The sequence below is a fragment of the Mytilus trossulus genome, chromosome 10, assembly GCF_036588685.1.
Source record: "Mytilus trossulus isolate FHL-02 chromosome 10, PNRI_Mtr1.1.1.hap1, whole genome shotgun sequence".
In the NCBI taxonomy this organism is placed as follows: Eukaryota; Metazoa; Mollusca; class Bivalvia; order Mytilida; family Mytilidae; genus Mytilus; species Mytilus trossulus.
This window is the reverse complement of record NC_086382.1, coordinates 29,491,185-29,513,766: the sequence shown is the minus strand read 5'-3', so window position 1 is coordinate 29,513,766 and position 22,582 is coordinate 29,491,185. Positions and strand designations below refer to the sequence as shown.

General features: G+C 31.8%; 1 protein-coding gene across 1 annotated transcript; it reads right to left on the bottom strand.

Annotated features, from left to right (window-relative positions):
- Positions 1 to 10,874: 10,874 nt before the first annotated feature.
- Positions 10,875 to 19,060, bottom strand: LOC134686148 (uncharacterized). Its single transcript, XM_063545820.1, has 5 exons — positions 18,989 to 19,060; positions 16,813 to 16,873; positions 14,826 to 15,059; positions 14,447 to 14,560; positions 10,875 to 14,031 (listed from the first exon to the last, which is right to left on the bottom strand). The coding sequence occupies exons 2-5, from the start codon at positions 16,871 to 16,873 to the stop codon at positions 11,621 to 11,623; spliced, it is 2,820 nt and encodes a 939-aa protein (XP_063401890.1). The 5' UTR covers positions 18,989 to 19,060; the 3' UTR covers positions 10,875 to 11,620.
- Between the last annotated feature and the right edge of the window lie 3,522 nt (positions 19,061 to 22,582).

The window sequence follows — 22,582 nt, the reverse complement described above, 5'->3', positions numbered from 1 at the left end:
AAAAAAATCCTTTAGTAATATATATATATATAACTGCCTTGATGACTTTGAAAAAAAATTTCGTATTGTTGCAAAGTTTTTTTCCAACCAAATAGATAGAAAAGGTTAGATATTCTGTCTCATATTTTTATATTTTTCCAATTAATAATTTTTTTATGCCCCACCTACAATAGTAAAGGGGCATTATGTTTTCTGGTCTATGCATCTGTTCGTTCGTTCGTCTGTCCTGCTTCAGGTTAAAGTTTTTGGTCGAGGTAGTTTTTGATGAAGTTTAAGTCCAATCAATCTATAACTTAGTATTCATGTTCATTATGATATGATCTTTCTAATCTTTAATAATATCAAATTACAGTTTTGACCCCAATTTCTTGGTCCACTGAACATAAAAAATGATAGTGTGAGTGGGGCATCCGTGTACTTGGGACACATTCTTGTTTATCATGTTTATTTTAAACGTTAATTTTATACCCATGAACATGCTCTGAAAAAAGGGAATGCTATTTTATACTCTAAGATCCTAGAACTCTGATTGTGTGGGTATACCAAATTAAGTTCTGATACAAATCCCATAAATTAGGTCACATTTTTCTCAGATCACAAATTCAGAGCTTACAGAAATGTGGTAAAAAGCATGTGAGTAGGCATTACTGAATCATGCATTTTATATATACATCTCTTATCTACATATCATTTACTGACTTTATAAAATACACCTATTAGTATGGCAATATTTGAAATGTGTATTCTAAATTTTGTAAAAAACTATAATATAAAGGTTTCTGTAATTAGTTGCAAGCAGTAATCTTTTGAGCATGGTGTACTTCAGAGGGGTGGATCTATGAATTTCAAAAGGGGTATAATTTCTGAAATGAAAGAATGAATGGTATAAACTGACAACTAAAGCAAGGCCAAAATATTTTTGGAAGCTTTTATGTAAAAACAAGAATATTTTTCCTATCACAGGAGTGGGATGACCTTTTTGTATGAATCCACCACTGCTGTATGCTGCCTATTTCCATATCCTTATAATCTGCTTTCTTTTAAAGGTATACTTATTCATATTATAGTGTGCATTAGATTTTCATAATTAATAAGTTTAAAAACTAATAGCAGAGTAAATGTATGATATTGAAATAGCTATACATGATTTATTTAAGCAGATAATACATGTATTATAAGGGTTAAAATGACAATAACAAGAATGTATACAATAAATTTGTGGGCATGCGCCAAACATATTTGGTGCTAATTAGAACACAGCTTTGTCAACAAAGGGTAATAAGGATGTCATATTGATGATTATACTGGCCAATCAAAGTGACAAATATTTTTGCAATAAAAAAATGAGCATCACAATGTTTATAATTATAATGTGCAATCATGAAGTCTTTTTAGACAGGAAATCTATAAAACAATCTCCCTTAATTAAGTAAAGCATATGAATTAATTCAATTAATCAAGATGACTACTTCTACTCAAACAGAAAAAAAACAGTTTCTGCCTTAAGAAATTCTGATTGGTAGAACGTTAGTTTTATTTTTTATTTGATAAACTGCAGTTATCTTTCATACTTGATATTTACAGTAGAAAATATTGCATCCCAAAATAGAAAATAGTTATATATGTATATATAACAGGCTATTATTTGAACTTGGAATTATTTTTAATTATGGAACAGTTTCTGCCTTAAGAAATGATGATTGGTAGAATGTTAGTTTTATTTTTTATTTGATTATTCTTTTCATTGCATTTTTCATAGTGTTCAACATTATTCAATATGAGTACAGATATTTTTTTCTTCATAAAACTGTTGTATTCTATTGTGTTTATATAGTCAATGATAATTATACATCAATATTTTCATAAACTTGTAGGTTTAGATGTGCCATATGTTAGATATTGTGTTTTATAAACGTATAGGTTTAAATGTGCCATACATTATTTTTTGTGTTTTACAAACTTAAAGGTTTACATTTGCCATATACAATGTATTAGATTTTTTTCTTGTTTTAAAAGTTTTAGGTTTATATTTGCCATAATATGATATTTTTATCTTATGAATTTAATAAACTGCAGTTATCTTTTCATACTTGATATTCACTATAGAAAAGATTGCATCTCACATAGAAAATAGTTATATATGTATACATATATATTCTCAATAAATAAACAAAAACCTACCTTTTCTCTATTAATGTTTTAGTCACTAAGCTGGATATTATATATTATTGAGTCCAAACATTTTTTGCCTGTGTGGTTTAGACACAGTGATATTGTAGACCATGATTCATTAGCATTAAAATTTTGTTTTATTATCTTATTGTTGTTGCCTGTTAAGGGATGCCATTAAAAGTAAAATGTGGGATTAAAAAAAATGAATTCGCATAGTTTTTGTCAAACCTGCATCTTTTGTTGCAGAAAGCTCGACACAGAGATAGTGATCCAGCAGCGGCCATGGCGTTAGCTTACTTCTTAAAAGCTTTATATTTTAGAAGGTGGAAGACCTGGATGCTTTATACTTTGTATATAGATGCCTTATGTTACGAACTTTCCATCATTCACATGTCCAATGTCCTTGACCTCATTTTCATGGTTCAGTGACTACTTGAAAAAAAGTTGAGATTTTTGTAATGTTAAATTCTCTCTTATTATGAGTTATAGGATAACTATATTTGGTATGTGGGTACTTTGGAAGGTCCTCATTCCGGTCCGACAGTTTTCACTTGACCTCGACCTCATTTCATGGATTAATGAACAAGGTTAAGTTTTGGTGGTCAAGTCAATATCTCAGGTACTATAGGCAAAAGGTCTAGTACATTTGGCGTATGGGAGGACTGTATGGTGTACATGTCCAACTGGCAGGTGTAATCTGACCTTGACCTCATTTTCATTATTCAGTGGTTATAGTTAAGTTCTTGTGTTCTGATCTGTTTTTCTTATACTATATGCAGTAGGTCTACTTTTTTTGGTGTATGGGATGATTGTAAGGTGTACATCTCTAGCTGACATGTGTCATCTGATCTAGACCTCATTTTCATGGTTCAGTGGTGAAAGCTAAGTTTTTGAGTTTTGGTCTCTTTTTCTAATACTATATGCAATAGGTCAACTCATGTCAGTTGCTCAGATTTTATTTGACCTTGACCGTATTTTCATGGTTCATTGCTAAGTGTTAAGTATTTGTGTTTTGGTCTGTTTTTCTTAATTTATAAGCAATAGGTCAACTATATTTGTTGTATGCAGGAATTGTTAGCTGTAATAACATTGAGAATGGAAATGGGGAATGTGTCAAAGAGACAACAACCCGACCAAATAAAAAACAACAGCAGAAGGTCACCAACAGGTCTTCAATGTAGCGAGAAATTCCCGCACCCGGAGGCGTCCTTCAGCTGGCCCCTAAACAAATATATACTAGTTCAGTGATAATGAACGCCATACTAATTTCCAAATTGTACACAAGAAACTAAAATTAAAATAATACAAGACTAACAAAGGCCAGAGGCTCCTGACTTGGGACAGGCGCAAAAATGCGGCGGGGTTAAACATGTTTGTGAGATCTCAACCCTCCCCCTATACCTCTAACCAATGTAGAAAAGTAAACGCATAACAATACGCACATTGAAATTCAGTTCAAGAGAAGTCCGAGTCTGATGTCAAAAGATGTAACCAAAGAAAATAAACAAAATGACAATAATACATAAATAACAACAGACTACTAGCAGTTAACTGACATGCCAGCTCCAGACTTCAATTAAACTGACTGAAAGATTATGATTTCATCATATGAACATCAGGCACAATCCTTCCCGTCTACATGACATGGTTCATTGATCAATGTTTAGTTTTCTTGGTTAATGTTGAGCTTATGTGACAGTTGTAATAAAGCTTTGTATTTAGAACTAGCAACATATATCAATGATTAGTAAAGAAGGCGAGACATATCAGCGTGTTTCACTGACCAACCACCCCTCATCTTAACTTAATTTTAGAAAAAATGATTGACCGATATAGATATATGTATAATCGATTTTGGATTAACAAAACTTGCAGCAATTTTTACCCCCACCTCAAAACTTTTTTTGTTATCGTATATTGATCATTTGATGTTGTCCCTTAATCAAACGACATTTTTTTTATTAAAAGAGGATACGATTTTATGTATTTCCTTTTTTGTTGTTGCAAACTTTGCAATGCATCATGTTTTAGTTCATAATACGGTCAATGATATCCTGAAACAGTCATTACACACTACTTTTTTTCTGTATGACATTAAGTTTCTGAAAATGTTAATTGATAATCATTATTTTTTACTTCTATTAGATCCTGATAAATAGAAGAGTCATACACATTATTATATATCCTTTTTAATTTTAATGTTATTTGACCAATCCAATAATGCAACTTCTGTTTAAGTTCTTATAATATTTTTTTTTCTGCCAAGTTCTCTCAAATAAATCCACATCTCTGGTGATGAGCTAGCCAATCTGATCTGAAACCAGGTTCAACCCATAATTTTTATCTTAAAATGTCCTGTACCAAATCAGGACAATGATAATTGCTATCTTACAGTTCGTTTCTGTTTGTGAAGCATTGTTTTAGATTTATTGTCCAACTTCAGTATTTCTGTTGTTTCGTTGTTTTTCCTCATATATATGATGTTTTCCCGTCAGGTTTAGTTTGTTACCCGCATGTGTTTTCTCTCAATCGATTTATGACTTTCGAAAAACGGTATACTACCGTTGCCTTTATTGATAACAAAAAGCTGCATATACAAACATGCAAATTCATTACATTAAAGGAATTTATTTAAGGAATGACAAATATTTGTTTCTGTCTATGAATAAATAACAAGAAATAACATAAAAAAATGTGCTGCACACTCAAAAACCTGCGTATGAATTTCCATTCATTGCGATATGTTTGACAACTTATTGTAGTATAAGACTATGTCAGCATTCATATTGCTGTTCATATGTATATTGGAGTATTATGATATTAAGGATTGTTTGAGAGAGAAAATAATAATTCCAAGCACTCAAATCTCTAAATATATATATATTATCTTTTTGGTAAAGAAATGTTTTAAAATTTGATGATCATGAGGTATATTTATTAATTGTAACAGTGCTTTGAACTACCCTTCATTAAATAACACGAAGTAGCTCTTAAATTATTAGTTCTTTGCGTCTTTTGTATTTTTTTCTCTGAAAAGTGAATTAATTTCACAAAGTTTAAATTTTGGAATATCTAGTACCAACTTTATAAGCAATGATTTAATTTGATTTTTAACTCATCTGACCCTAAAGGTCATTTAAGCTATATAACCTGGTATTTATTTTCGTTTGTAGTAAACAATTTCAAGATCTTTTACTATGAAACCGCTGCACCAATTTCAATCAAACTGCTAGCGATACGTTTTTTTTTGTTCAATCAAGTTACCTGGGTGCTGTGGTTAAACATACAACATAAGAATATAAACTGTCTTATATCATGAAAACCGTTAGAGATAGAGGAAATCTGCCCGCTAAGTTTAACGTGTTCAAATGGCTAGTTTCACCTGTTTGCATTTTTACCAAAACCGTCTTCTGACTCCCAAAGGAGTTATTGCCTTAAAAAGTATGATATTGCTCTTATTTCACTAATTAAAACTCATACGTAGAAACATCAAATAGCAACAATTATCATCATTACAAGATCTACCAAAATGCCACTACGTCGGAAACCTTGCATGACCCCTTACAGAGTTATGTGCTTGGAAGACGAATGTTGAAAAAACAAATTATCGAGCCTGCGACGTTTGTCGCAGGAAGCTTGCCATAGGCGACTTGATCCGGCTGCGGCGTTAACTAACTCCTTTATTAATAGGAAGGGGGAAGATTTATACTGTTTATATAGATATAATGAAGTTTCTGTCTGTCTATTGCCTTTGACCACATTTTCGTGGTTCAGTACAAAATGTTAGGATTTTGTTATGTTAATTTCTCAATTATAATGAGTAATAGGAAACTATTTTTGGTATATGCACGATCCTAATGCCCATCACAGTTTTCACTTCACCTCGACCTCATTTCATGGATCAGTAAACAAGGTTAAGTTTTGGTGGTCAATTCCGTATCTCAGATACTATGAGCTATAGCCTTAGTTCCAGTATATTTGGTGTTAGGAAGTATTGTAAGGTGTACATGTCTAACTGACAGATGTCCTCTGATCTTCACCTCATTTTCATAGGTCATTGGTTATGGTTAAGTTTTTTTTTGTTTTGGTCTTTTTCTAATGCTATTTGTAATATGTCAACTGTATTACGTGTATGGAAACATTTTTCGATGTACATGTCAGGCTCACAGATTGTCTTTGACCTTACCCTTATTTTTACGGTTCAGTGTTACGTTTTATGTTTTGGTCTATTTTTCCTTAACTATAAGCAATATGACATCTATAAAAAGTAAAAACACAAAAATACTGAACTCAGAGGAAAAACAATCGGAAATTCCCTATAATCACCTGGCAAAATCAAATTGCAAAACACATCAAACAAGAATGGACAAAAACTGTCACTTTCCTGACTTGGTACAGGCATTTTCAAATGTAGAAAATGGTTGATTAACCCTGGTTTCATAACTAAACCTCTCACTTTGTTGACAGTCTCGTATAATTCCATTATATTTACAATGATGCGTGAACTAAACAGACACAATAAATCAAATAGTCAAAATATGGGTTCAGCAGTCATCATCGTGTAACAATTTTATTTATTTCATGGACGTATTGTAATCTGTATGTCGCTGTTAACTGTTTACAACATCTTCTCTGAAACTGCTGGGCAAAATTCTACCAAAATGTTGTACACTGAGATTTGATCTATCAACAACATGACCGCTGTTCTTAAAAATTAAGTATATATGATTGTACTTGCAGTATTGAGCAGCGTATATACATCAAAAACTAAAGCATGTTTAAATGCTCATACATACCCGTTTTGCACTTTTATGTAGGACACTATAGTTGCTATGGAGCATCATTATTATAAATACTAATAATGTTCAACTGAACCTTATCTTCACATAAGTCAACATGGACGATGATAGATGGAACCCTGATTAAATTTAAAGAAAACGACAAATAAACTGTAACAATGCTAAGGTGTCAGTATTCACCTCAGAAACTTACAAAACCTTTGAATAGACTATTAAGAAGGGATATAATTACGATACTGTTGTCAAGTCATTAAAGATTGCATATTTTGGCGTTAATATTGAGTCACTGATAAGGTCTTTGCGTCGGAACTAAACACATTTATTCTAAAAACAGTTTTTGGCATGACACGGGTTATGTTCTTCTCATATATGTTATGATGATATGATACTAAACCCCTAACGGGAAGGATTGTGCCTGATGTTCATATGATGAAATCATAATCTTTCAGTCAGTTTAATTGAAGTCTGGAGCTGGCATGTCAGTTAACTGCTAGTAGTCTGTTGTTATTTATGTATTATTGTCATTTTGTTTATTTTCTTTGTTTACATCTTCTGACATTAGACTCGGACTTCTCTTGAACTGATTTTAATGTGCGTATCGTTATGCGTTTACTTTTCTACATTGGTTAGAAGTGCAGGGGGAGGGTTGATATCTCACAAACATGTTTAACCCCGCCGCATTTTTGCGCCTGTCCCATGTCAGGAGCCTCTGGCCTTTGTTAGTCTTGTATTATTTTAATTTTAGTTTCTTGTGTACAATTTGGAAATTAGTATGGCGTTCATTATCACTGAACTAGTATATATTTGTTTAGGGGCCAGCTGAAGGACGCCTCCGGGTGCGGGAATTTCTCGCTACATTAAAGACCTGTTGGTGACCTTCTGCTGTTGTTTTTTTATTTGGTCGGGTTGTTGTCTCTTTGACACATTCCCCATTTCCATTCTCAATTTTATTAGAAGATACATTGTAGCTTGTATATATACATCTGTTCGTTAACTAATAAGAAATACTCCCTTCAGAACATCACATTATCATTATACACTATCCTACGAACAATTACTTTTCCTCTATTATTTATTACGTTTGTTTCTAACCAAAATCACAAATCGCTCCACATTCCATATTTGCCTGTTCTAAATTGGTATTTTTTTTTTAAATCCTTAGCGGTTTTACCATTGTTTCTTTGAAATTGTTTTGTCCCATTCATGATATCGCGCCTTTAGTTTTATTTCATCTTGCATTTGAAGGAGTCAAAAAGGTGACAGGCGTATCCAGAGAAGGCGGCGTCAACAATGTATATGATTAGTTCAGTTTGCAAGGAACCACTCGTCGTGATGAGTGAATGATATTTGATATGCAGTTGTAATAGCATTTGTACACCTCATTTCCATTGAGACTGTTGCTTGTGTCTCAGTTCTGGTTCTTTTTTTTTATATTTTGTATAATGTAAATGTGTAATTGTTTTAAATTTTAATTTCAATATTTTCATTTTAGGTCACATACATTTATTTAATTTCTTTTTCTATGGATTTCTCCACTCCAGAAATTGGGACGAGGGTGCGATTTGAAAATTGTAATAAAAAACATCCTTAAACCTTTCCCAAATCCAACTCAGGGCATCTTTTCCTGAGATAGAAAAGCCTTAGTATATAAACCATTCAAAGTTTTGTAAAAAGTTTATAATTATGAATAGATCAATGACATTTCATGTCAACACAGACGTGCTGACTACTGGGCTATTGATACACTCGGAGAAAAATAACTCCAACAGCAATGGCATCGATCTAGTGGTTGTATTTAAACTCATTATAGATACCACGATTGGAATCTTATATTTGCGCGATACGCGCTTTTCGTCAACAAAAGACTCATCAGTGACGCTCAAATCAAAAATATCAAAAAGGCCAAATAAAGTACACCGAACAGCAAGCTATCAAGGGCCCCAAAATGGCAAGTACTTATTAATTAAAACAGGAAAACCAACGGTCTAATCTATATATAAAAAGAAAAACACTTATGTGTGTGAGCATCACCAACAAACGACAACTACTAAACAACAGACTTCTGACTTAGAACAGATGCATATACATGCAGCGGGTATGGACAGTTTTTATAGAGCCTGCGACTTAAGTTGCAGAAAGATCATCATGGTTTAGTGATAACGGCGGCATTAAATAACTTCTTAAAAGCTTTATATTTTAGAAAGTAGAAGACCTAGGTGCCTTATGTTACAAAGTTCCCGTCTGTCACGTGTCTTTTGTCTTTGACCTTATTTTCATGGTTCAGTGACAACTTAAAAAAAATTCAGACTATTGTTATGTTACTTTCTCTCTAATGATGAGTAATAGGATAACTATATTTGGTATGTGCGTACCTTGCAAGGTCTTCATGCCCGTCAGACAGTTTTCACTTGACCTCAAACTCATTTCATGGATCAGTGAAGAAGGTTAATTTTTGATGGTCAAGTCCATATCTCAGACACTTTAAGCAAAATGTCTATGTTATTTGGTGTATGGAAGGTGTACATGTACAACTGTCAGGTCATCTGACCTTGACTTCATTTTCATGGTTCAGTGGTTATAGTTAAAGGTTTTTTTTTGTTCTAATTTGTTTTCTTATACTTTATGAAAAAGATGTGCTGACCGGTTTGTCGAACAAACCATTTAATTGATGTAGCCGTACTACCGAAATAACAAAAAAGGTCAGACACATCTCTGCGTTAACATTTTATTTCGTTTTAATTGTTACACATTTGTTCATATCTGTATCTATTGTAGCTACCTTAACTGTATTGGTTTTGCTCATTGCTAAAGGCCGTATTGATACATATACGCATTATCTTATTGGGAATCTGATGGATAGTTGTCACAAAGGAAATAATTCCACATCTTATTTTTATAGTTATGTCATAAAAAAACGACCTATCATTTCCTGTTGGGTTTTTTTTTGGGGGGGGGGGGAGGATTTGTTGTTTTTTTGTTGTTTTTATCTCAGATGGTTTTTAAGAATATACTGATGCTAAATTACAAACTATTGATTTTACTACATGTAAATAGTCTCATCTTCCCCTAACGTAAGAGAAATATAACTTAATATACTAGCATGAGCTACACGACGGTTGCCACATGTGGAGCAGGATTTGTACCAAGTTAGAAATATATCAGCTATTATCACATAGTTCGTTTCTGCGTATGCTGCATTGTGATTTGTTTTTATTGCACTTAAGTTTTTCAGTTATTCCGTTGTTTTCCTCTTATGGTTGATGTGCTTCACTCTGTTTTAGATTGTAACACAGATTTGTTTTCTCTCAATCGATTAATGACTTTTGTCCAGCAGTTTTTCACTGTTGCATTTATTAACCATCTCCGAGTACCTGAGATCACCTTCAGTTTTTTGTTTCGTATGTGTTGCTCAGTTTTCAGTTTTTTGTGGTGTATATTAGTACCGCCAGTTGTTTTATCATTGTTTAGTCCTACAACAGTTTTTTTTTACGTCTTGTGTGTGAAGGTCCTCTCTGCACCTTTCATCTCTCTTTTAAAACACTGAATGAATGCTAGAACTATTTCTTTTACAAAAAGCTATTGTAATCGACAAGTATATTACAAAATTTGACGCAACAGCATTACCGTAATTTTTTTCACATTCGTTTGATAACTAGATTTTCAGCATTTTTTATGACCACATGAAAACTCGTTGTACTATTCATGCATTGATGACTGAATGCCGACACTTAAAGATATACTTTACTGTACAGTTTGCGTTTGGTTGGTAATATAATACATTAAATTAAATCTATACATTATATTGTAACGCATTTATTCACACTAAACTTGCGATTCAATAACTAAATCATTTATTGATTATAAAATATAACAATTGAGACAATTTTAAGCAGTACTATGTCATGCAGTCAAATGATAACCTTTTGAAGAATTCAAAATCCCATTTATAACATTAACAATTACTTTTGAGATAATTCTCCAATCACACAGAGGCTCAAGGGTTTATTTCAGTTATATATACTTAATAAACAATAGATAAAAAGCTCAATAATGTATTTCTTGATATATTTTAATCTCTTAGCTGCTGCATCAAAGCCAATTAGATCTAGACAGTCACAGTGTATTCGAAATTTCATCAAAGGGAGAAAAACTCACTACCCCCTTTTAATGCCCCGGTAGCACATTATGCACACACTTTTGTCTAGTGTTTAAACAAGCTATATCTCATTGAATCAACGGAAAGGAGACGATCAGAAGTACGATAAAGTTTGTATTGCAATGAAAGACTTAAAATGAACAAAAGTATAAAATTAGAAAAATCTGACACAAGGTCGAGGTTATAAGCTGTATCTGACAAATTTGGGAATCTGTCTTCGGATTTCGAAACTTGCACTCTCTTAACATGGATGAACTCTTTTGATATATACTAGGATGATCTGTGAGTGACCTGTTGTTACGCAAAATGTCTCTCCCTATATTGCTTTATTTTTTTATAGTGTCAGACTATATATCAAACATTCATTCCGATAGACCTACTTGCATATACATGAATCATTAACATGTACACACAGTCAATTATCCTATAATCTTTTCATATGAAGACATTTTTTTCTAAATTTTGAACATACTCTAAAATTCCAAAGATTTGATTAATTTAAATTATATTTTTGATTAATTTCCTCCAATGTTTGAAGTTCAAGCGTATCTTTCGTGTTCTGCAAATTCAGTGTAAGTCTATGATACAGTTTTTTGGCTAGATCGATTTCATTATTCTTGCATTTGCATTTGATAAGCATTATGGATGCTTTCTTTTCGTATTTGTTAAGCTTTTCATTGATAAGCTCTTGATTTGCAAAACGGATGCATTTTGGGCACAACTTCTCGAAAACTTTTGCGGCTTCGGCATAATCTTCTATACACTCATAAAATTCACCAACGCTGAACTGTAAGCTTGGGAAGAATGTTCTATCTTCCATAGAAGGAAGCGACTGTTTCAGTCGACTTACGCATTCCTTTCCTTTGATCATCACTTCGTTCTGTTCTGTCTCGTTTTGCGCAAACTGTAGCATGTGCTTATAACACCGGATTAGCTGCTTCAAACAAATTGCTTGGAAATGATCATCTTTCCTGGTGTCAGTCTTAAAAATGCCAAACATAAAATATCTACATTCCTCTTGTAGCATTTTAACACATCGGCTGGCAACTTTTTGAAAGGCTACCATATTGTGTTGATTTAAATCGGAATGATTATCAAAGCACTGCTGTAATGTTCCACTGCGACTTGTAAGCATAGCATATAGGGATTTCCATTTTGGGAATTGACTCGTTAACATCTGACCAAGATGATATGAAATGAATAAATAGCTGCAAAAAATTCTAGCTTTAATGGAATCAACAGGTTTTGTCAAGTAAAATATTCTTCTTCCATGTGTGTAGAATGTAGACAATAAGAGTTCATAAAGAAATAAATGTGGCATGTCCTTTAGTGGTACAGCATAGCCTCTATGACACAATGTTTCGAGCTCGCTTTCATTTAGTCTTGTTTCCCTTTCAAGATCGTTTTCTAATATTTTAGAAAGTGCTAATATATCATCTTCTGCTCGGTGTTTTTCAAGAATATAGCTTTTCGCAAAATTTTCAAGTTTAGCGGCATTGTCTGAAGCCATACATTTCATTCCATCAAATAAATGTTGAGTTTTTTCTTTACAAAACCTGTCTAGCTGGTCAATACTTTCCACTCGCCCACAGTTGTCCTTTAAATCATTTTCAAAAGCTGCATGGTCCACATTCAATAGAACAAAGCAATATGATTTTGCCATGTCCGAATGATGTGCAGCAACATTCAAAATACCAGCGAAATTGTAGGTATATCCAACCAAGTCATGCACGTATATTACAGACATAAGAAATTCCAGGTCGTGCCGTAATGTCTGGTCTTTCTTAAATAATTCGTCAGCATGTATTAGGGCTGATCTTGCATGTTGAACCATCATTTTATTCCTTTTGAAATCCATTTTACTCCTATTATCTTTGTCCATGACATACATGAATGCTCGCAATAATTGCTTCAATAAATTCTTTTCCCTTGTTTGAAATTTCGTATGGCAATGATTTGATTTCTGTTGCTCCGAAAATATTTTTAGCGCGCTTACTACTGCGTAATGGGTACTAAGAACTCTCTCATCGTCCACTCCTTCAATTTTGCCAAAGGAAAACTTTTGTAATGCTTGAATGAAATTGTTAGTTTCTACCGCATGACCTGTGTCAGGACTTTCAGACACAAAGAAATCATAAAGCAGTACAGGAATTTCTTCAATTTCAAGGAACTGAAGACTAAGTATCATGTCAAAAACTTTTAAATTTTCCGTATTTTCGAGAATATCTATGAACTGAATAAGTGCTTTAAAAAGGGTTTTATTGTTTAACACTGAAGGATCGTCTGCTATACAGTGACTGTCTTCTATTTGTCGTAGTGCCTTAGTTTCGCAAAGTTTGTTTAATGTTTTTGGCGAAATATGTGAGTGATTCATGTATGTTCTGGCACAATAAAGACCCAAAGGGAGGAAACTGTACTTAGAACCAAGTTTGATGTATTCCTCAATAACTTTCTCTGACAGCTTCTTTTCTTCGGAAAGGAAATCAACGGCTTCATTCTCAGTAAACCCATTTATTTCGATAATTTTACAATCATTGAATAAAGGTTGGAATGTAGTAACTATAATTTTTATATGCTGGCAGGATCTACATTCTTGTATAAACGACTGAAGACACCTGCACGACACTTCAACCACATCGTCTAAAATGAGTAAATGAATTGCATTGTTTTTCGATATAAGTATGCGAAGAATGTTTTGTCCTAGATCTTCAATGGACGCTTCAGTTTGTTTGCTTTCATCCATTTTTATTTGTATGTCAAGTCCGGTACAAAAATCTTTTAGGGAGGTCTGCAACGATGTCACATCTTTGCAATTAAGTTTCCACACAATACTAGACTTGTTTTGTTTCTTGAATTCGCAGCCATATTTTAATGCCATTTGTGATTTCCCCGAACCGAGCAATCCTAAAACAAATATACTTAAAATGCAATTTTAAGCAATGAATAATAATCTACTAATTAAAAGATCGAACGAGAAACACCATACTTTTTACCCGTGTTGAAGGTAAATTTATTGAAACGCTTCTAACTCCAGAATTTTATCCAAGTTTTATTCTCAATCGTTAGACGTTGTTGCATGATAATTTATTGCAAAGGGAAAAAAACTTTACAAAATTCAGACAAGGAAAAAACTCATGATATAATTTGAAAATAGCGGAAATTATCGTCACATATATCTGACAGTTTAAGGGGATTTCCAAATATCAAACTGATTATGATAAACTTTTCTGACTATAATGTGTGTCTACGTTTTAAAATAAAATTTGTTTGTATTGTTTACAAATTAAATTGAAATTCGTAATCCTTCACAGTATAATACCTTTAAGAGTGACAAAATTTGTACTTGTTCTATCAATGGCGTCTTTCAACTCTTCCAATTTTTTTGTAGACTTAAAATGCGTGACTATCTTCGAAGAGCTGATATTGGAGGGACCTACAACATATATAATCTCTTGAATGTTAGAAATATCAATCATATGTTTAAAAACATTTAATATTAAAATTCTAAGATAAATGAGATGTGTTCCTGTCGAAATCAATTATACTTTATGTATATAACTATATATTTATTTTTCATGATTTTGATTTTATCACTGTTTATAAGTTTAAGATCTAACTGACAGTGAGCGAACATAATATTCTGTTTTGATGACAATAAATACTATTTCATTTTAATATTGATATTGAAAGTTAAGTACCTTGATTTTTACTAGATGAACGTTCTTCCTTTGGATGAAAGTTCTGTAATATTTGTAAAGCCTTTGCATTTTGTAGTGTGTTTAACCAATCCTTTAGTTGTTCAGTATTGTTTTGGTCAATTATACCATTCTTTTCCAGTAGTTCAAAAAATTGACATCCGGATTTTGCTCTATCAAGTTCAACTCTATTTACATCTTTCTCGCTTACTAGAAACTTCAGTTTTTCTAAATCTTCTGTAATTTAATTTGTATTTCTTTTTATTAGAATATTATGAAAAAAATCATTAAATACTATAATAGTATGCGTTTACTTTTCTACATTGGTTAGAGGTATAGGGGGAGGGTTGAGATCTCACAAACATGTTTAACCCCGCCGCATTTTCGCGCCTGTCCCAAGTCAGGAGCCTCTGGCCTTTGTTAGTCTTGTATTATTTTAATTTAGTTTCTTGTGTACAATTTGGAAATTAGTATTGCGTTCAATATCACTGAACAAGTATATATTTGTTTAGGGGCCAGCTGAAGGACGCCTCCGGGTGCGGGAATTTCTCGCTACATTGAAGACCTGTTGGTGACCTTCTGCTGTTGTTTTTTATTTGGTCGGGTTGTTGTCTCTTTGACACATTCCACATTTCCATTCTCAATTTTACATCATGATGATATTTTTTTGGCAAATTAAGAAGATAAACAATAATGATTTTTTATAACAAATTATTTGCACAAAGCGATGATGCGGTGATATACAACAAAATACAACTATAGATGGCATCATCTAATCTAATAAAATTACAGAGGTTAATACAACAACAATGCCGTCCACTCATTTTTAACACTGGATGACTTCAATATCATTTATAGTTTTGCACATTCACTTGTTCATTTTGTTCAACTGCAAAGTCATCACCGCTCCTTTTTCATTCCGATATCGACCGATCTTAACATCAGTTACATTAACTGCATATGCATTTTTAGATCTAACATGTTACTTCAAACAGCTGTAAACTACTGTTGCCTTTATCGCAAGATGTAGTAATACTTAAAGTTTTATTGTTCATTTTGTCATAATGTTCGTGAAGTTTGTTTTCATTATATGATTGATTAAACACAAATGCAAATTTTTACGATTTTAATTTGGTTAGAATATATAGCAAACTTTTCAAGAAAAATTATCTTGCTGTTCACCTCGACAGAAGATTTAAAATGATCATGACAAACATCATCGCCAAATAAACAATAAGACTTCAACGATTTCTACATCTCATGATATTTATTCGATAAATATCAATTTTAGTTTAGATAATAAGACAGTATATATCGCTATTGGATGCATAATACATGGTCTTTAACGTATATCTAGAATGTAATAAGGTTATAGGGGACATTATGATGAGGATATTAAGCAAATAAGGAAGTCAGCTGGAAAACATATAGGAAAAAAAGCTTAAAATTATGGACAATTATAAAAACAATGGATATCCCTCGCCGGGATTCGAACCCATGCTACTGTGATATCGTGACACCAAATCGCCTGCACTGCAGCCGTCTCGCTAGACCACACGACCACCTGGGCTCTCAAAAAAAGAGCTTTCGCTGGCCATGTGTTACCTTTCCACGTCAGTTTTAATCTAGCGGCGTACTACAGTACATGAGATATATAGACGGAATAATAAAAAAAAAAACTTATAAGTAATATTGGTTTTTTTTTTATATCTTCCCAACACAAGATCATTTTTATTACAACTGTATGATTCTACATTGACACACTGCAAAGTACGTGTGTCATTTGATAGTCTTAATACCAAATATTTGTGGATGACGAAGACGTGACTATCCAATATTACGACTAATGCATAAACAAGAATCAATGGGTTAACTTTTGTGCTTTCAAGACGCTTTATAATTATGGCATGATAATTGGATTACTAAAGAATAAAATTTTCATTTTTGTTTATGTGACTGACTTTCAAAAGTTAATATAAAAATCACAAACCTTCATCAAGTTGGTTTCCAACCTTGACTAATGTAGTATGGAAATCTTCTTGTAAATTCATCTACAAATGTATATACACAAAAAAAAAACATCATTTTATACATGTATACGCATTATTTTTATCAAAACAACTATGCAAACCAATAATTGGTTTACTGTGAAAATGAAATATTTTTCAAGTTTTGAATAATTTTACAATAACGATAAAACATCGAAAATGTAGTAAGTAAGTACTATGTATTAAAAATAAATTTCAAGTACTACAAATTTTTAGTACAGAAATACTACCTTTGCAAAAGTAGCAGTGTACGTCAGATTAAAAGTATAATTTTCAACAAATCGTAAGATAAATATAAAAACAAAGATATATGATAGACATTAATGTATAGTGCAGCATAATAAAAGAGAAAAGTAAAAGTTTTAAAAGATACATTAAAGTTTTCGCCGTTTTGTATAATCTGTCTTTGTTGTTCGGATATTTCATTTTATATTTAGAATAAAAGATGTGAATCGAAGCTGCTATTTATTTATAGATTTAAACGATTACAATCATCAGGTCAGATTTATATGTAAAGGTATTTTTTTTCAAAAGGTTGCGTATGGAATGTAATTCTGGTTCTGCATGATAAATGGGATCATCGAATTTGATATCATCATTATCATTTAAATATATCGTCAAATCTCGTGCAATCCTTCTTAAATAGTTTGACATATTTCATTTAGTTGAAGAAAAGATTCTTAGGATGCTCATGTACATGAATGTAGCTTTGTTCTCATTAATAGTAAAACATGAACGTTACCTATTTAACTGCACCAGGTAGACATTTCGATAATACATATCTTTTCGTTATGTATGATTCCAACAGATGTGAAAGCCAGTATTGTTTTTGCAGACGTCATACAAATGAGGGGTTCAGCTAGTTCTAAATCCAGATTTAATCAACTATTTTCTACTTAACAAAATGCGTGTACCAAGGAATATGATACGTGTTATCCATTCGTCTGATGTGTTTAAGCTATTTTTTTTGGCATTTGATAAAGGACTTTCCTTTCTGAGTTTTCCTTGAAGTTCGGTATATTTGCTTATTTTAGTTTGTTATAAATTATTTAAGGACCGAACATTTGGATACTGAGTTGGTGGCATCCTTGGAAACTGATAGTCCACCGGCAGCGTATCGACATATCTAGTTATTATATACTTTTATATATCTGTGCCAATTTTCTATTAGACGTTCAAAACACAACGAGGAACATTTTACCCCAGGGTTATTTGTCCAAAAGGTATTTTCAGAGGTCAAAGTACTATCAAATGTATATGAAAACGTTTTATATCAGTTAATAACTTACTAACACTCCATTCGTCTATTCTCAATGCAAATTTTGATAATAACAAACTAGTCCGCTATTCCATTTAAAGATTCGCACCGAAGGAACGGGTTGGTGCCATTGTCACGTCAGTGTTACGATGAGTGAACACAACAGGGGTCAAGTTGAGTTACATTTTGAATATTGATCGATATAAAAAAAAAAGTAAAATCACAAAAAAACTGAACTTAGAGGAAAATCTTATCAGAAAGTCCATAATCACATGGCAAAATCAAATAAAAAAACACATCAAAAACGAATGGACAAGAACTGTCATATTCCTGACTTGGTACGGGCATTTTCAACTGTAGAAAATGGTGGAATAAACCTGGTTTTATAGACGTGATAAACCTCTCACTTTGATGACAGTTTCATCAAATTCTGTTATATTTACAATGATGAGTGAACAAACAGACATTATAACTAAAATAGTCAAAATATGGGTACAGCAGTCATCATCGTGTAACAGTTTTGAAAGGAACAATTTAACAAAGGAGGACTCCCATGTCAAGTATGCAGACGACAAACAGTTTCCTTCGACCCTAAAGATTGTTTTCGATTGGATATTGTTTGCCTGCTCATTTAATTCTAGTAACATGAGTAACGTGTAAGCTACACATGCATAATAAATTATGTTCATCAAATTAATTTCCAACATTTCTCTCATTCTTCATATTCATGATATTCTAAATGTGAAATAGAAAGTAGAAATTTAGGATATTACTAGTATTACTTGTTTTAACGTAAAAAAAACAAGGCATAAATCAACATAATGTGTGTTATTTAAAATTGAAATTGTACATTTACATACATTCTGTTGATTCTCAAATCATCCAGGTACTAATATGGCATGTATGAACAGGATTAGCGATTTGTATCAAAACCAAAAATCAGCGACAAAAACACATAGTAAACGTATATTATCAAAAAAATTCAAATGAATAAATAAAAAGGAGATGTGGCTTGCTAATGAGACAATGTTTCATTATACTTGCAAATATTTTGCACGTATTTGATATCTTAGTAGGTCAATATATATGTATCTTGGTTTTAGATATTCAAGATCTGAACATCGTAAACGGTGACGTCTATATAAACAAAATTATAGGTAGTTAGTTATATCATAACCCAGATTTTTAGAAATCAATGGATAAAAATAGACTGAACTCAAAACCTATCAAGTTCAAGTGATTTAAAGTCCTGACATTTTTCAAAACAAACCGAGCATTATATTAGTCAATTGTAAACATTAATGAATTAAAACGTATTCGACATGTTCGTTTGTTTTTTTTTTTTGGTTTAAAAATAAAGACCAAACTAAAAAATAATACATTAGTCTAATCTTTTGAATGAAACTGTTGTTAAAATAGTACGTTTTAGTACTCAATTGTATGCACTAAAATACATTATGTCGAACCAAACGGGAAAAACAATATAATTCTAATCAGTTTCATAAGTATATATCTTGTGAGCATCCTGTTAAGTCTGCGTTCTCGGTACATAACATGAATTGGTTCAAATGTAAAACACAACATGACATCACAAGTTACATGGCATCAGATACCAACTAAGCAATAACATTCACACAGGATAACATATCAAAATGTATTATAACTAATACATTGCACTTTGGCTAAGTCGTTTTACTATATTCAAGATATCACATCATTTAATATATGTAAACTGTATAAGATAGATTTTACTAGAGCTTATTTACCTTATAAGACATCTTATAAACTTTATAAGATATTACATATACCTTATAAGATAGCTTATATTAGAGCTTACATACCTAATAAGATATCTTATAAATTTTATAAGACATCGCATATACCTTATAATATATCTTATATATTACATAAGAAGTTTTCTACAGTATAAAATATATCTTATAAAGTATACAAGATATCTTAAAATATATTTTTATATTTCTGATATACTTGATCGGATATCGTATATACTTCATAAGATATCTTATTTACTTTCTAAGATATATCATAATGTTTGAAATATATATTTCATAATTGATAAAAAAAAAAATATCTTATAAAGAAATTATATGAGATACCTTCTCTAAACTATATAAGATATCCAATAAACTTTATAAGATAGTCATAAGATAAATAAACTCATCATAGATACAAGGATTGAATTTTTGTATATGCGTGTTTCGTCTATTATAGGAAATAAATCATCATTTTTTCATTCGGTTTTCTTCATGTTAACTGGCCATTATATTTGTATTGTGTACTCGTATAAGTCAGTGGCTATTGTCAATTTCGTACAACAATAACATAAACATGATAAATAGCATATATACTAATTTTTATTTCACAATATGAGGAGTACAGATCAATAAACCAGGATCAATTAAAGAAATATCAAAATCTATTCATAAAATTGAGACCGGAAACGTAGAATGCGTCACAGAGGCGACATCCCTATCAAAGATCAGAAAACAGCCAATGCAAACAATAGGTCTTCAACACAGATAAGGAAAGGCTTAAAAATGCGCATTGTTAAACATGTTTCGTGAGATATCAACCCCCTGTTATACCTCTTGTCATTGTAAAATAAAAACAAAACACACAGTAATTCGCACATTAAAACCCAGTTTACAAGTAGTCCGAATCTGATGTGAGATAAGGAACATACACTGGTATTGAAAAGATTGTAAAATATGTTTTTACAATGTTGTATGATTATATCATAATCATTATGGACTTAAACAATTACAGTTCTTCTTGTGAATTTGTGAACAGTATTGGTTCTGTCGTGTTTGCCTGACTTCCTCGTTGGTCTGGTAGTGCCGATTGTCTTTAGTGTGGAATGTTGTGTGTTCGAACTTTGGCCGTGTCAAACCAAAGATTTTGAATTGATATTGACTGCTTCTTCGAGAGGCCATATTATATACAACACAATTAAGTTCTCTGACTAGATATATTTTTATTTTATCACTGGACGTTAACCAGCCATCCTTCGTTGTTAATCTCATTCTATTTCTCTTTAGAATACAATGAAAATATAGACATTGCTATAAAAGTAAGGCTCAAAATCATATACGCTAATTGACAATAGATTATTTATGCTATTCATTTCAAGACCCTTTTGGTCGTATAGCACCTCACAATATACATCCTTGGCCTGAACGTTTTTAAAGAAGGTAAAGTCAGGAAAATGCGTTTAAATCGCACTTAACAAAATACCAAGATGTTAATTCACTAACGATTTCTGCAAAACCTGCAAACAAACAAAACAAAAACAAAACAGATATAAAACAGAAATAAAAACTCAAATAAGCAACCCTAAAAATAAACACTTTCAACGAATGTCATATGTGGAGCAGGATCTGCTTATCATTTAGTATTACATGAAATCATTTCTAGTTTTTGGTGGGATTCATGTTGATGTCTATGTTTTGTTTTGTGTACTATCGCATTGCTAATATGTTGTTATTTTAACCATAGCATTGCCAGTTTGTTTTAGTTTTATGAATGTGAATGTCCTTTTGGTATCCGTCCCCTCTTATTCAAGGTGACGGACATATTGAAGTAGGGGTTTGATTAATAATGTTGATTCTTGGGAACAATGTGAATTAATCAGTTATGTTTGCAAAGCCTGCATGACAGACATTTCCGCATGATTGAGTTAAAAGTCATGTTTACGGAAACAGAATATAATATACGATGACTTAGGGCAGGTGTACAATGAATGTAATAGGGTTCATCAGGTTTGTTTACGTTAGCACTGAATCATCACCCATTCTTAGACAGACTAAGAACTAAAAAGTCAGTTAGGAAGGACTTGACTAATCAAAATGGTTAGGATAAAGGGTATTATACAATTGGGGTTTAGAATTCTCTGACTTTATCAGATACAGATTACGTTCATTGTTATCTAAATCATCTATTTAGACACGGACATAGCGATCTAATTATGAATATAAGCACCATAAGGAGGGACCAAATGAAATTGATCGTGATTTTCCTAAAAATAGAAATAGAAATAGGTTAAATTTCCAATTTACCTCTTTTTCTAATATCGCCTTAATTTGAAGTGATATAAAACATCCTAGAATTTGTTTATTAAAAAGTTTACATGATACTTTCATACAGTTGATAAAATAATTATTTTTTTTACTTTAAATTGCTGGTGAAGGCAAGATTTCCATCGAATGTTATCTTATAACAAAATTAATCAATTTCATTTTAAAGCACAGTTTTAATCCTAAATTATCTACATAACGTATATTTTGCAAATGTCATTGAATGTCTGTCTCATATTTTTTACTGTTTGCTAAACGTTCGCCAATCAATCAAAAATGTTAAGTACACACTATAAGCAAATATCCTTTAAAATATTGAAAAAAATATGCACTTATAAACAATAGTCCGTATATGAAATA